Source organism: Schistocerca piceifrons, chromosome 3 (genome assembly GCF_021461385.2).
Source record: "Schistocerca piceifrons isolate TAMUIC-IGC-003096 chromosome 3, iqSchPice1.1, whole genome shotgun sequence".
Lineage (NCBI taxonomy): Eukaryota > Metazoa > Arthropoda > Insecta > Orthoptera > Acrididae > Schistocerca > Schistocerca piceifrons.
This window is the reverse complement of record NC_060140.1, coordinates 334,267,190-334,281,253: the sequence shown is the minus strand read 5'-3', so window position 1 is coordinate 334,281,253 and position 14,064 is coordinate 334,267,190. Positions and strand designations below refer to the sequence as shown.

Genomic DNA, 14,064 nt, shown 5'->3' with positions numbered 1-14,064 from the left:
TAAAGCAAGTTCTCAATCTTTGCATCACTTTGAGCTTTTACCAAGACTTAACCGAACAGTCATGCAGATTTTTTCAGACAAAAACTCATTACAGACAACTGCACCATTTGCAAAAAGCCTGAGGTTGTTATTAATATTGGCCATTATGATACTGTCCATCACGTCACTAATATACAACATTTACAGCAAACACCCTGACACACTTTTCTGGGGCACAAATGTTAATTCTACATCTATTGTGACTTCCTTTTAAGATAATATGCTGTGTGTTTCCCACCACAAAACCTTCAATCCAGTTACAAATTTCATTTGATACCCTATATGATCATACGTTCATTAACAAGAATTGGTAGGCTACTAGGCCAAATGCTTTTGAAAGTCAAGAAATATTGCACAAACCCAACTGCCTTCATTCAGGGCTTTCAGGATGTCGCATGAAGAAAGCATCAGTTGAGTTCCACATGACTGATGTTTTCAAAATCCACACTGGTCATCATGGAGGATGTCATTCTGTTTGAGATACCTCATTATGTTTGAGCTTAGAATTTTTTCTAATCTTCTACATCAGCTGAATGTCAATAACATAGTCTGTGAATCATTTCCACTACCCTTCTTGAAAGTGTGATCTCTACTTTCTTCCAGCTATTGCCACCTTCCCCCCTTTTTTTTTGGGTCTAAAATATATCATGGTTAAAAGAGGCTAGCTCAGTTAAAAATTCTGTATTGTATTTGATACAGATTCCAACAGAGCTTGAGGCCTTCTCCAGTTTAACAATTTCAGCTGTGTCTTTATGCCACTCTCATTAATATCCAGATCACTCACTTTTGCTATGTATCTGATCTACTGTGGGATACTACCCTTAAATTCTAAATAATTGAAACTGGAGTTCAGCATTTCTACTGTGGCTTTGCTACTCTTAATTTTGGTTCCTGTGTCATCCATGGGTGTCTGGACACTGGCTTTGATACCACTAATAGCCTTTATGAATAACCAAAACTTCTTTCAGTTTTGTCAGCCATATCTGATAAGATTCTGCTGTGTTAGTTAGTTTCATGTTCCATTGTGCAACGAGTTCAGCTCCCGTTCATGCACAGAGTTTTAACCCGGCAGGAAGTTCAAAACAGCACATGTTTGCTGCAGAGATTCTCAATAGAATCTGTAAGTGCTGCCCATTTATCCCACATCTGAAGTATCAGCTGCAACTATAAGTTGCCCTTATAAGGTTGAATGCAGGTAAAAAATTTAAAATCATCCACAATGAGCACTGCATTAACTGCCCTCGTCATTAAAACTCTCCACAACATTCTTGCTAACCAACAAACAAATTTTCATTCACATCACAATATTTCTGGCACATATATTGCACTCCACGAACACGTTATAATATCCCTTTGTTACTGAAAGTGATTCATTTGAAGCTTTGGGAAATTATGATGTTCATTTCAGAGAATTGTAGAGGAAAGTGCTTAAGCTAGATTCTGGAGTTATGTTCGAATCAACAGCAGTTTGAGCTTCAATTGACAAAGAAAATGAGCATTTTACTTTTTTTGAGGGGAATAAAAGAAAAGAAAAAAGTAGAAGAGAAAAGGTTGTCTGAAGATGCTTAACACGAAGACCCACCTGTTGTTGGAAAGATAGAGGTACTGTAACCCTGGAAGCTCTGTGAATGATCTATTTGGTATATCACTGATTAGATTGTATGACAACCAGAGTTCAGTCATCAGGGGACAGCAGTCACCCAGAAATGAGTCTGGTACAGGGATCTCTGAAATGTTACACCGCTGCAGCTGCATAACACGGAGGCTGGGTATGTCTTCCAGTCTTGGTGGATACGGACCCAGGGGATTATCGCTCAACGTTAGAGATTCAAGTCTTAATGCTCCAATGAAAGCACGTTCATCAATACGTTGGATTGAGTTTCGAGCAAGAGACAGCCACCTGCAACATAAAAAGTTCACTATTAGGTCATTATATTTTTTTTGTCTTTACATATGGTTTAAAGCTTTGTCTACGGTGACTATACTACATAACACTCTGTAGCAACCTGTAGGCCATGAGTAAGTCATTTTTATGTAATACACTTTCATCCAGGAAGGTATGCAAGAAAACTTCTCTGAAGTTTGGAAGGTAGGAGACAGGGAGAGACAGAAGGAAAGGTGTGAGGGCAAGTCGTGAGTCATGGCTGGATAGCTCAGCCATTAAGGACATTGTGCATGGTAAGCAAGGTTCTGGGTTCGAGTCCCAGTCCGGTATTTATTATTAACCTGCCAGGAAGGTGCAAGGTGAAGATTTATTCTGGAATGCCAGTGTTGTTCTAACAGTGTTTGGGATAGCAGGAATTCTTGCTAATGAACGCCTGCATCAATATTATGTGAATGGTGGAAAGAGAGAGGACATCCTGTTTTGTAGCTAGACTCTTTTCCATTATCTGACTACTTGAGTTTGTTCTTGTTGTGTCATGTCAACTGCCACGAGTACAAAAAATCTGTAGAGACTTAAGAGTATCATGTGGTAAGAGTTCTCGCAACTTGTCGCATCATATGAACAACACTGACGTTGTCCAAAAGGTTATGATGAAACTTTCTGAGATTATGACATGCCTACATAGTTGCTGGAGGATGCCACTCTGAAAACCTTTTATGAATGTAATGCCTTAGACAAGGTGTGGAGAAAAATGAAATTATTAAAATACAGGCAGAAGAAACAGGTATACTGGTCAGATGAGTACATGTTATCAACACAGAATCATACAAGGGCAATGTAGTAGTGGGTTTAATGAATAAGTAAATAGCGATTCGGGTGAACAGTTACAAACAGCACAACAAGCAGATTATCCTCGCCAAGAGAGAACACAGCCAAAATCCATCACAATAGTAAAGTACACTCGGCCACTGGTTCACAGATTAAGAGATTGAAAAAATTTACAATGACATAAAGTAATTTATTCAGTACTGAATTGTGATGTTACTCATGAAGTTCTCCTTAAAATTCACAATCATGACTAACATATCTTCCAAACTACGATCTTCATTAGCATAGCAGTTTGATCATGCAAGTAACAAATTAATAGCAGTAGTAGTAAGTTAAATAACAATAATAAAGATAAATACAATACACCATGGCATTTACGCCACCATGCAAATCATGATCTGTCATGTGTATTGAATTGCATTCACTGCTGAGGCCATGCATGTCGGTAACGAGACAGGTTACCCTCTCCACATAAGACAGATGGTCAAGACACTTGGTCCTGGAATGTGGGGAAGTTTAAACAGTGAGAGACTTGTCCTTGACTGATGGCAGACTGAAGGAAATCCTGCATCAAAATTGGTAGGAGGATGCATAAATTTCAGAAATAATATTTAATATATGATTTATCAGAAAATCAATTAACCATGCTTGAGTCTTTTCTCATGCTGACACTTAAACGTTATTGCAATTTATTTTAAAACAATGAATTTGTAAAGATAAAAATTAATTACAATTTGGTGACAAATATTGGCAGGAATAGCCATAAGTATCATGAAAATGCTCATAGCACAAGCATGCATAAACTGGTTAAATCAATCAGCCTCTGAGATGGGCAACATTTAACTAGTCTAGCTTGGTAATCAGTAGCATGAACATATAATTCATGATCAGACTGACCAGTTATATTTCTATAAGTGAAAATGAGAAATGATAACCTTATCTCTGGCACTGTTACCCTGATATTAAAAGACTCTGACAGAAAGACAGTGAAGATATGCTTGAGACAACATGCAGTCGGTACAATGATTTATGGATTATGACTGTCTCTCAAGTAACTTTTTTTTCATATTCCATATTGTTATAAGTGTTTCTCTATTTCAATTGGACAAATAAATAAGGTGGCACGCCTTTTTCTTAAAAGAAACACTTTAAACATTATTGTAGTAATAGTAATAGCAGTCCCAAATGCCACACAGAATTTTACTATTAAAATTACGAATGTTAGATAGCACAACCTATGGAGAAGAATTCCAGTGGGAACAACAGACCTTTAGGATGAAGGAGGTAAGCAAGCATCTTCTCAGACAACTATCAAACCCCCGAAGGTGTCCAACGTAGCTCTCTAAATGCAATTTCATGCAAGGTACAACGTATGACATTAGCGTATTTAAGTACAGCAATGTATCACTGTAAGTATAATCCCTATTTTGATCTTTTTCAACAGAAGAGATCGGGAGGGAACCACTACAGTTTCATTTTAGACCTACCCATTCACTCCAGAGAATTTAGAGTACTTTAAAGAAATCCTCATCCTGTTAAACGACACACTGTTAAAATATCAGTCAAGCTGCAGAAGATGGGCAGAAACAAACCACAGTGTGCTGTTAAGGTATAAATTTTTGTTGAAACAGTTTTTGTGAATATGACGACCAAATCTTTGGAAAAGCCAGCCACAGTGAAATTACTATCTGATATGCAAAGTAAGACAAGTGAAATACCCTCAGACATCAAGAAGCTCATGATAATTCCAGTTCCAAAGAAGGCAGAAGAATATGTGAATATTTATTTATTTAACCTGAAATATTACCAAACCACCAGTTTAATAAATCATTGTTGCAAAATATTGACACCAATTATTTACAAAAAAAATGGAAAAATTGGTAGAAGTTGACCTCAGGGAACTCCACATACGGTTCCAACGAAATGTATGGCATTACTGACCCTATGACTTATTTTAGAAGATAGTTTGGAAAAAGTCAAAGTTATACTTAATATCATTTGAAGATTTAGAGGAATTTTTTGACTATGTTGCCTAGAACACACTCTTTCAAATTCTGAAAGCAGCAGGGATAAAGTACAGGGAGTAAATGGTTATTTACTACTTGTAGAGAAACCATACTGCAGTTACAGGAGTAGAACATGAAAGGGAAGTAGTATTAGTTGAGTAGGGAATGAGACAGGTTTGTAGTCTACCACCAATGTTGTTCAGTATGTGCATTGAGCAAACTTTGAAGAGAACCAAGAAGATAACTGGAAAAGGAATTAGAGATGAGAGAGAAGAGAAACAACTTTGAGGTTTGCCAATGACGTAATTCTGTCAGAGATGGAGATAACAAAAGATTTGAAAGAGCAGTTGAACGGAATGGATAGTGACTTGAAAAGAGTTTATGACATGTTATTTGAGCAGCAAAATTAAAGGATGATGGCCAAAGGAGACAGATGATATAAAATTCAGACTGACAATAGCAAGAAACGTATTTCTGAAGGTACTTATCTGGGGTATAGCCTTGTATGACTATGGACAGTTCAGACAAGAAAAGAACAGATACTTTTGATATGTGTGTTACAGAAAGAGTGCTGAAGATTAGATGGGCAGATCAGATAACTAAAGAGGAGGTACTGTAATGTATGGCTACTTGACTGATAGAGATTTGTTTATATGACAAATCCTGAACCATCGAGGAATTGTCAGTTCAGTGGGGGACAGAAGTACAAGAGTAACATTTATAAAGGGAGACTAAAACTTAAAAACAGTAAGTAGATGGAGAGCAGCATCAAACCAGCCTTTGGACTGGATACCAGAACGTATACTCTCCTTCTACATTTACTTATTGTTCGTCTGTAAAATAATGAGAAACACTGATGATGATGATGATACATTATCCAAACACGTATTGGTAAAGAGAGCAAAGTGAGAAATTTCTCAATGCACAACCCACAAAATATAAGCACATAGGACAAAAACCAACCTTCATTACATAATAAAACACCTCCAGCCTACACTACAGACTCCACACACAATGGGTTAAATACTGCATTGGGCCATTGATGCATTTTACACTTTGCATCCATTGCAGAAAGATGAAACTGCAACTTGGCAGACTATGCTACGTACCTCCAGTCAGCTACTGTCCCATTTCGTGTCACTGGGCCCACTGAAAATGTGTAGTTACTTCTGAAACTGAGGGTAATACCCTTTTACAAGGTTTCTGACTTTAAATGTCCACTGCATACAGTTTATTTCAAAATGTTTCTCTATAAATGGATGAGATGAACCTGCATACACAAACAGCAGCAGTTCCTGTTAGGTTTGGAATTGCTTGTCATTGACAAATTGTGACTCTTATCTCCGTTCCCCATCAGTTACCATCTTTTTACAACAACTGTTTGTATGTCATGTTAATTGGCACCAAGTCGTACACTATTCCTCTTAGACATGTTGAACAGTACACCAACAAATGGGGCAACATGATTCACAATGTGGCCATGGGGGCATATCTGCCACTGTGTCACATCTCCACATCAACCAATATTATGAGGTTGGTTTGAAAAAGTTAGGTAAAAAAGCAATAAAAATGTCTGTTTCAGAAACAACTCTCATTACTTCTCAACATAGTCTCCTTTGAGGGATATATACTTGGTCCAGCGATATTCCACCTTTTTCATCCCATGGGAAAAATAGGTTCTGTCAAACTCTGCAAAATATGTTTTGGCTGCAATCACCACTTCCTTTTGATCAAAATTTCTTCCCCTTAAGCCCAAGTTTGAAGTTAGGGAAGAGGAGGAAGTCACTTGGGCTAAGTCTGATGAATAGGAACCAATTCAAAGCCTTATTCATGCACTTTCACCATTGTTTATGTAGATGTCGGGATGGTGCATTATCATGGTGAAACAGCATTTTTTTCTGTGCCAAGCTTGGTCTTTGCTCAACAAATACAAGTTTCAAATGATCCAACAATGAAGCATAATACAGTCCAGTTATGGTGCTACGTTTTTCCAAGTAATCTATGAGGATTATTCCTTGGGAATCCCAAAAAACAGTGGCCACCACCTTGCCAGCTGACAAAATGGTCTTTGAACTTCGGTGCACTTGCATCAGCCTTTGTTGATTACTTTGACTCACTCTTGGTACATAATGAGGAACTAGTTTTCTTCACCAGTCACAAACTGGAGCAAAAAGTCTTGTGGATTGGAATTAAACTTTGTTAGAAATTGTGTCAAAATATTGTGCCGGATACACTTTTCCTCTACTGTGGGCAACTGTGGCACCCAACTCTCGCACAGCTTCTTCATGGCCATTCTCCATGCAAGCTATTATGCACTCACTCAGTTGAGATGCCTACAGTCTCAGCAATTTCACGAATTTTTATTCAGCAGGCTTGCCTTATCATATCATGGATTCTATCCACCATTTTGTTTGTGGTGATGGCTGGAGTGTGCTTCATCTTTGGTGCTTGTCTGACTATGTTTAAATTCATTAATCCAAAAGTAAATAATCTTCACTTATGGTGCAGGGTGTGCATGAACTGAATCCTATTCTGTTTTGATTTGTGCAATCCAACCTTCTGAATGATCATGTTTAATAACAGCACAAACTATGGTTTTCTCCATTTTCAGTTGCAGGTGACACAGTGACCAATTCAAATTGCTGTCTAAATGAACTGTATGCTGTACATCGTTGTTCTTTCTATTATGCTTGTAATAATTGAGCTTACCAAACAGGAAGATCCAACAAAAATGTTCAACTCACACAGAAATTTATCAGACTTATCAAACCACCCTCGTACTGTGCTGATTCTGCAGAACACACTTGCACACATACACACACATCACTTCACTGTCTCCATTTCCGTCAACAGTGGACAGGGGTGGATCCATGATTTGGTTCTGGAGGGGGGCACAGGTCACTGATTGTGTCATCCACACTTTTAAGGTGCCACAAGTGCACAGTTTTAACAGCAATAAAACATACAAACTGTATTAATTTAATAATAATAAACTGATTAATTACCATAATATACATGAACTATTTTAATGTAACAATAATAATAAGTTTACACCAGTTTTACAATGGAGCAGCATAACATCCAAAAATTGCTATACAGAATATATTGCTTTTGAAACTACATGTGTCACAGTTATTTTAAGAACTATAACAATAATTTCAATAACGTCATAATACACAGAATATGAAATCTACGTGTGCACTCACTAACACTAGTATTTCACTTGGCACTACAATTTTAGTCTGGCATGCAAACTGCAACTGTACGAGTATGCGAATGAGAAGAATACCAATTATTTCAGTCGTTTTCGCCTACATTCAGAAACTGTTTCTTCTTCTTCTTCTTCTTCTTCTTGTTTCTTTTCACAGAGCGTCTTTTCCTTACTTAATGTGGTTGTCGGAGTGACCTGTGCACTCATGAACTGTGTCAGATTTGTTGGCAGCAGGTAGATCAGTGTGTGCATGGGCATCTTTACCGAGTTGGAATGTTACTGGTTAGACCGCATACTCATCCATACGAGAAGGCACTCAAGTAAGCAACTGAAAAGTATCCCATGTTTTACATACATTGTGAGTTCTGTATTGAATTGCGGTTTTAAAGACTCAGTTCTGTTTGCTACCTTGTTCTTGAAAAGTTGGGCCTGAAATTTGGATACTGATATTCAAGGGTAAGTCAATTATTATCTGCAATTTAGTTATATTTTTGTTTGTTTTGGTAGTACTGTAGTGATAACATTGATGACACGTGCTTTGTTTACTTGTTGTTATATCTTTGCAATTTTCAAGCTGCTACGTTAGTTTCGTTATCGCAGCCATGCTGTTAATCATGGCTGCTTCGCTGTCTGTCTGCACCAAAGAAGAGCAACGTTCAGTGATCCGTTTTTTGTGGTCGGAAGGCGTATCAGGGGCCGAAATTGATGGAAGACTTTCGGTACAGTACGAGAACAGTGTTTTTTCCACAACGGAGTGTCTGCGAATGGATTGAAAGATTCCTAAATGGTTGCACATGTGTTACGCACGATGAAGGAGCTGGACGACCATTTACTGCCACAAATGAAGAAACCATCGAGTGTTCACGTGAAATGATTCTGTTAAACAGACGATTAACTATTGACGAAGTGGCACATCGTCTGCAAATTAGTGATGGTTCTGTCTACGAAATCATCCTCAACAGACTTGGGTTTCATAAAGTTTGTGCAAGATGGGTCCCAAAACTACTAACACAGTTGCACAAACAAACGCACTTGGACATCTGCAAAAACATTTGGATCACTATGGTAACTAAGAGGACAACTTCCTAAACAGGATCATTACTGGTGACGAAACATGGATCAATCATTACAAGCCGGAGAGTAAACTGCGGAGTATAGAGTGGAAACATCCAATTCCGCCATGCAAGAAAAGTTCAAGACCCAAACTGATTCTTACAGTTTTTTTGGACGCACAGTGTCTAGTACTGGAACATTATGGGGAAAGGGGCACAATAATAAGCAGTGTATGTTACCACAATAATAAGCAGTGTATGTTACAGTGAGATGCTTACTGCCAGGCTAAACCCTGCACGAAGTAAACGCCGAGGATTGCTGTCAAAAGGTGTGTTGCTGCACGACAATACCCGTCCGCATACTGCTGCCCACACTGCTGAAACACTCCAGAAACTCAAATTTGAAGTACTTGATCATCCTCCATATAGTACCGATCTTGCCCCTTCTATCACCTGTTTGTTCCAATCAAACAGGCATTAAGGGGCCGTCGATTTGCCTCGGACGAAGTAGTGAAAGAAGCAGTGCATTCCTGGCTTGCAGCTCAACCGAGAACCTTCTTTTATAAGGGCATAAGCAAGCTTGTACAACGATGGACCAAATGCATTGAAACCCAAGGTGACTATGTCGAAAAATGAAGTTCTTGTAAGTTCCTTATTTGATTACAATAAAATTTAATAACTACTTTGAGGATAATAATTGACTTACCCTCGTAGAAGATGTGTCCAGACAGTAATGGCAATTTTGTTATTTCACATTTTGTGTTAGTCTGATTTGGACGATTTTTTGTTGTTGTATTGATAAACATGTTCGAAAAGTATATGTACGAAGTTACACTTCCAGATATTTAGTTTGTTGTGAGCTGTCAATAAGTTCAAAGTGCCTTAGCAGTATCTGCGATTATTAATTTTGTATAAGAAGGATCAGAAAATTCGTACTAAATTTTGTCGTAATGATGGAATAAAATGCAGTATAATTTTATAAATGTCAAGTATTGCCTATGGTGAATCTGCTATGAGTAAAACAAGGCTTTATGACGGGTATAAGCATTTCGAACAAGGCAATGTAGACGCTGGAGATGACGAGAGCCCTGAACGCCCCAGCACAACAATGAACGATGAAATCGTACAAAGTAATGATTGTGAACGATCGTCTAATCACAATCGGAGAAATCGCCGATGACGCTTATGTATAAACTGAGTTGTTATGAAAAAATTTGTTGCAAAATTGTTGAATTATGAACCAAGACAGGCAGTGGCGAAGTGTGGCATTTTTTTTTTTTTGTTGGGTAGGCTGAGAATTGTGAATTTTGAAAAAAGAAAAACTCTTAAAAACTTGTAAAACAAAAATACTGCAAAAGTAACTTTACATATTTCTACTAAGACTGAAACAAGTAAGGAAATCTTTATATATAAATGCACAAAAATATTAAACAGCTGCAGATTAATAAAAATATTGCACCTACTAACTCACTGTTATATCTGTTTATAAATTAATTCTATCCTCCTGCCATTTTTTTAGTCATAAACGTCGATAACACAAGATATGAACTCCTACCGTTTGGTTGAAGATTTTACAGTTCCTTTCTCTATAGCCAGAATCGCCAATTCTGAAAGTCTGTCATTTGCTATGCGCAAACAATGTTCACACTCGGCGCGGTGGCAAAGGGAGTGACCAAAAAAGGCACTGCCCACTTACAGTCACTTCCATCAGCCATCGCATCGATTGCCAACTTCGTTTGCGCTAATATTAGGTTTTAAGGCGTTCGTGCTGCTTTTGCATGACACAGTGGTTGCTAGATCTGCAAGAACCAAGGATAATAATTTCAGACGCTCAGAGCACATTTTTAATCAATTGTTTATAATAAATTTAAGAAGTTTCTGAGGCTGTAGACGTTTTTTCCCACTGCTATTAAATTAACGTTAAGCTTGCTTTTCAGTTTTTCACTGCCAAAGAAAGGACTTATTTTAAGTAGTTTTTCAGCTTCACATGTCGGAAAATTGTTTGCTGTGCTATAAAGGGAGAACTTTCTCTCACTTACAAGTTCTGTAAAATCTGTTTCATGGAAGTACTGGTATCTGGTTTCCATGTTTACGACTACTGTGTCAATTATTTCAAATGCTGACCACCTCAGTTTCTGAATACTTGCTTCTGTTTCATTAATATTAATTAAGATATTCCTGAATTTATAAGGCTCTCAGCTTCCAGCACGCATCTCAGAATAATTTCCTCATATCTTAGTCTTTCAACAGTTTTAATGCCATTGTCAAGCTTACATGGTCTTATGTCCACAGTTTTACTTTTCAAGATGTCAAACAAGATAATGGCAAAGTTTCATCATTCAGTATACTATTTAGCCCAATTGAAAAACACAAATGTGGTGTGAGCATTGCTGATTTAGCACACACATACAATCGGTCGACATTAACAATTTGCACTATCCTCCAGAACAAGGGCAAGATTAAGCAGATAGCTTCAAAGTGAGTGACAAGAGTATCTAAACAACAGTTCTTATTCTGTACGATGTCGAAAGGTTGTTACTTACATGGATACATGAAAGGCAATTGCAAGGTGCACACTATTAACGAGGACATCATTTGTGAGCAGACAACAATGATTTTCACCCCAACCTCGTTAATAAGACACCAGGTTCATCAGCGGCCGAAGAAGTGTTTAAGAGAAGCCGTGGGTGGTTCGAGAAGTGTAAGCCTGCTGTTCTGTTCACTTTTTCTATAAAATGTACTGTTCGGTCAATATGACAAGGCATAATGAAACGCTGACAAAATCTTCTACTCACGTGTATTTTTCATACAATTGTAAGTCTTCAACATTGTTGTTATATTACAGTAGGTTGTTAATGGTAATAGCGATAATGATAATAGTAATAATAATAATAATAATAATAATGTTCCCCCGTTGTAAAAGGCGATGAAAAGAACAAACCACTAATAGGGCTAACCCCCCTTTCAGTGTGATTAGTTGGTTCAGGACAGAACTAATTGAAGCCTCGGACAAGCGCTGTCATGGTCAGGGATGACGCTTGAACCCTATGCCTGTCCACAATGGTAACAACACTGCTAGCCACACAGAAAATGTTTTAAATCCAAATAGAGGTGTTTTGCAGGATATGCTTCCTGCAACCACTCTAGAAGGAAAACAAAGACAGAGGATGAGATGGTCAGATGAAGTTAACTGACACCTCATATTCTGTTATTACCAAGCAACAAACTTAGGAACCAACACAAATGGCTACAGATCACAAGTATACATGACATTTATTACCAGATACCTAGAATTAAAATTTCTAACAGAACAACGACCAGCTGATCAGATCCGTGTAATAGTAAAAAATAACAGGATACCCCAGTCAGAATTAGAAAACATCAAACAAATTGTACAACAAAGACTGGAACAAAATAATGTGCAATCAGAAGGAGGAGAAAATACAGTAATGGACTCAAACATCCCAGAACAAACAAACAAAGAACAACATGCATCAATTAAACAATCAGAGGAAAATGAAATGTTAAGACAGCACCAGAACAAACACAAATAGAACACGATGTGACACACATGTTAGATATAGAAGAAAAATTTCAGCTTACATACATAGAATACAAAGACACAAATACAGACATTAGACCATTCTTGCATAGACCACCAAATAACCCACAAGTCGAAACAACAACAACAACAACAACAACTATCAACACAATCATACACAACAAAATAAATGAAAATACAACTATGGAAGAGTTACAACTACTGGTTTATGTAGGAGCACTCACTACTGTAAATATACACACCAGGCAGAGATCACAACCAACCAACACACAGAAGAAACCCACAAAACCAGCATGGCAACACAGGCAACAGATCAGAATACAAAAACTGAGAAAAGACATCGGACAGCTAACACAATTTATAAGAAATGAAATATCAGACAAAAAAACAAAAAAGGTTAGGTAAAATCTCACAACAAGAAGCGATAGAGCAATTAGATGAAAAGAAGCAGAAATTACAAGCATTGCCCAAACGACTTAGAAGGTACAAAAAAAGTGAAAATAGAAGGAAACAAAACCAAACATTCAACACAAACCAAAAGAAATTTTACCAGACAATAGATAACACACACATTAAAATAGACAATCCACCAAACGTAATAGACATGGAACACTTCTGGAGCAACATATGGTCAAACCTGGTACAACATAACAGACATGCACGGTGGATACAAACAGAAACAGACACTTAAAAGATGATACCGCAAATGCCTGAAGTGATAATTTTGCAACATGAAGTCACCCGAGCAATTAATTCTACGCACAATTGGAAAGCCCCTGGAAAAGCTAAAATAGCACATTTCTGGCTAAAGAAGTTCACCTCAACACATTCACATCTAACTAAATTATTTAGCAGTTACATTGCAGACCCATACACAGTCCCTGATACACTTACACAAGGAATAACTTATCTGAAACCTAAAGATCAAGCAGACACAGCAAACCCAGCAAAATATCACCCCATAACATGCCTACCAACAATATACAAAATATTAATTTCAGTCATTACACAGAAATTAATGACACATACAACACAGAACAAAATTATAAATAATGAACAAAAAGGCTGCTGCAAAGGAGCATGAGGATTTAAAGATCAACTGATAATAGATGCAGAGGTGACATATCAAGCTAAAACTAAACATAAGTTGCTACACTACGCATACATTGATTACCAAAAAGCTTTTGATAGTGTACCCCACTCATGGTTACTACAAATATTGGAAATATACAAAGTAGATCCTAAATTGATACAGTTCCTAAACATAGTAATGAAAAATTGGAAAATCACACTTAATATCCAAACAAATTCAAATAATATCACATCACAGCCAATACAGATTAAGCGTGGAATATACCAAGGAGACTCATTAAGTCCTTTCTGGTTCTGCCTTGCTCTGAACCCACTATCTAACATGCTAAATAATACAAATTATGGATATAATATTACTGGAACATACCAATACAAAATCACACATTTGC

The 14,064-nt window shown here is 37.4% G+C and overlaps 1 protein-coding gene across 1 annotated transcript in view; it reads right to left on the bottom strand.

Annotated features, from left to right (window-relative positions):
• LOC124789713 (leucine-rich repeat-containing protein 15-like) overlaps nucleotides 1-14,064 on the bottom strand; it is a 59,341-nt gene that overhangs the window by 36,030 nt on the left and 9,247 nt on the right. Inside the window, exon 2 of the mRNA XM_047257164.1 lies at nucleotides 1,622-1,939. Coding sequence (XP_047113120.1) covers nucleotides 1,622-1,794 — 173 coding nt within the window. The 5' untranslated portion in view covers nucleotides 1,795-1,939. The remainder of the gene's footprint in view (nucleotides 1-1,621; nucleotides 1,940-14,064) is intronic.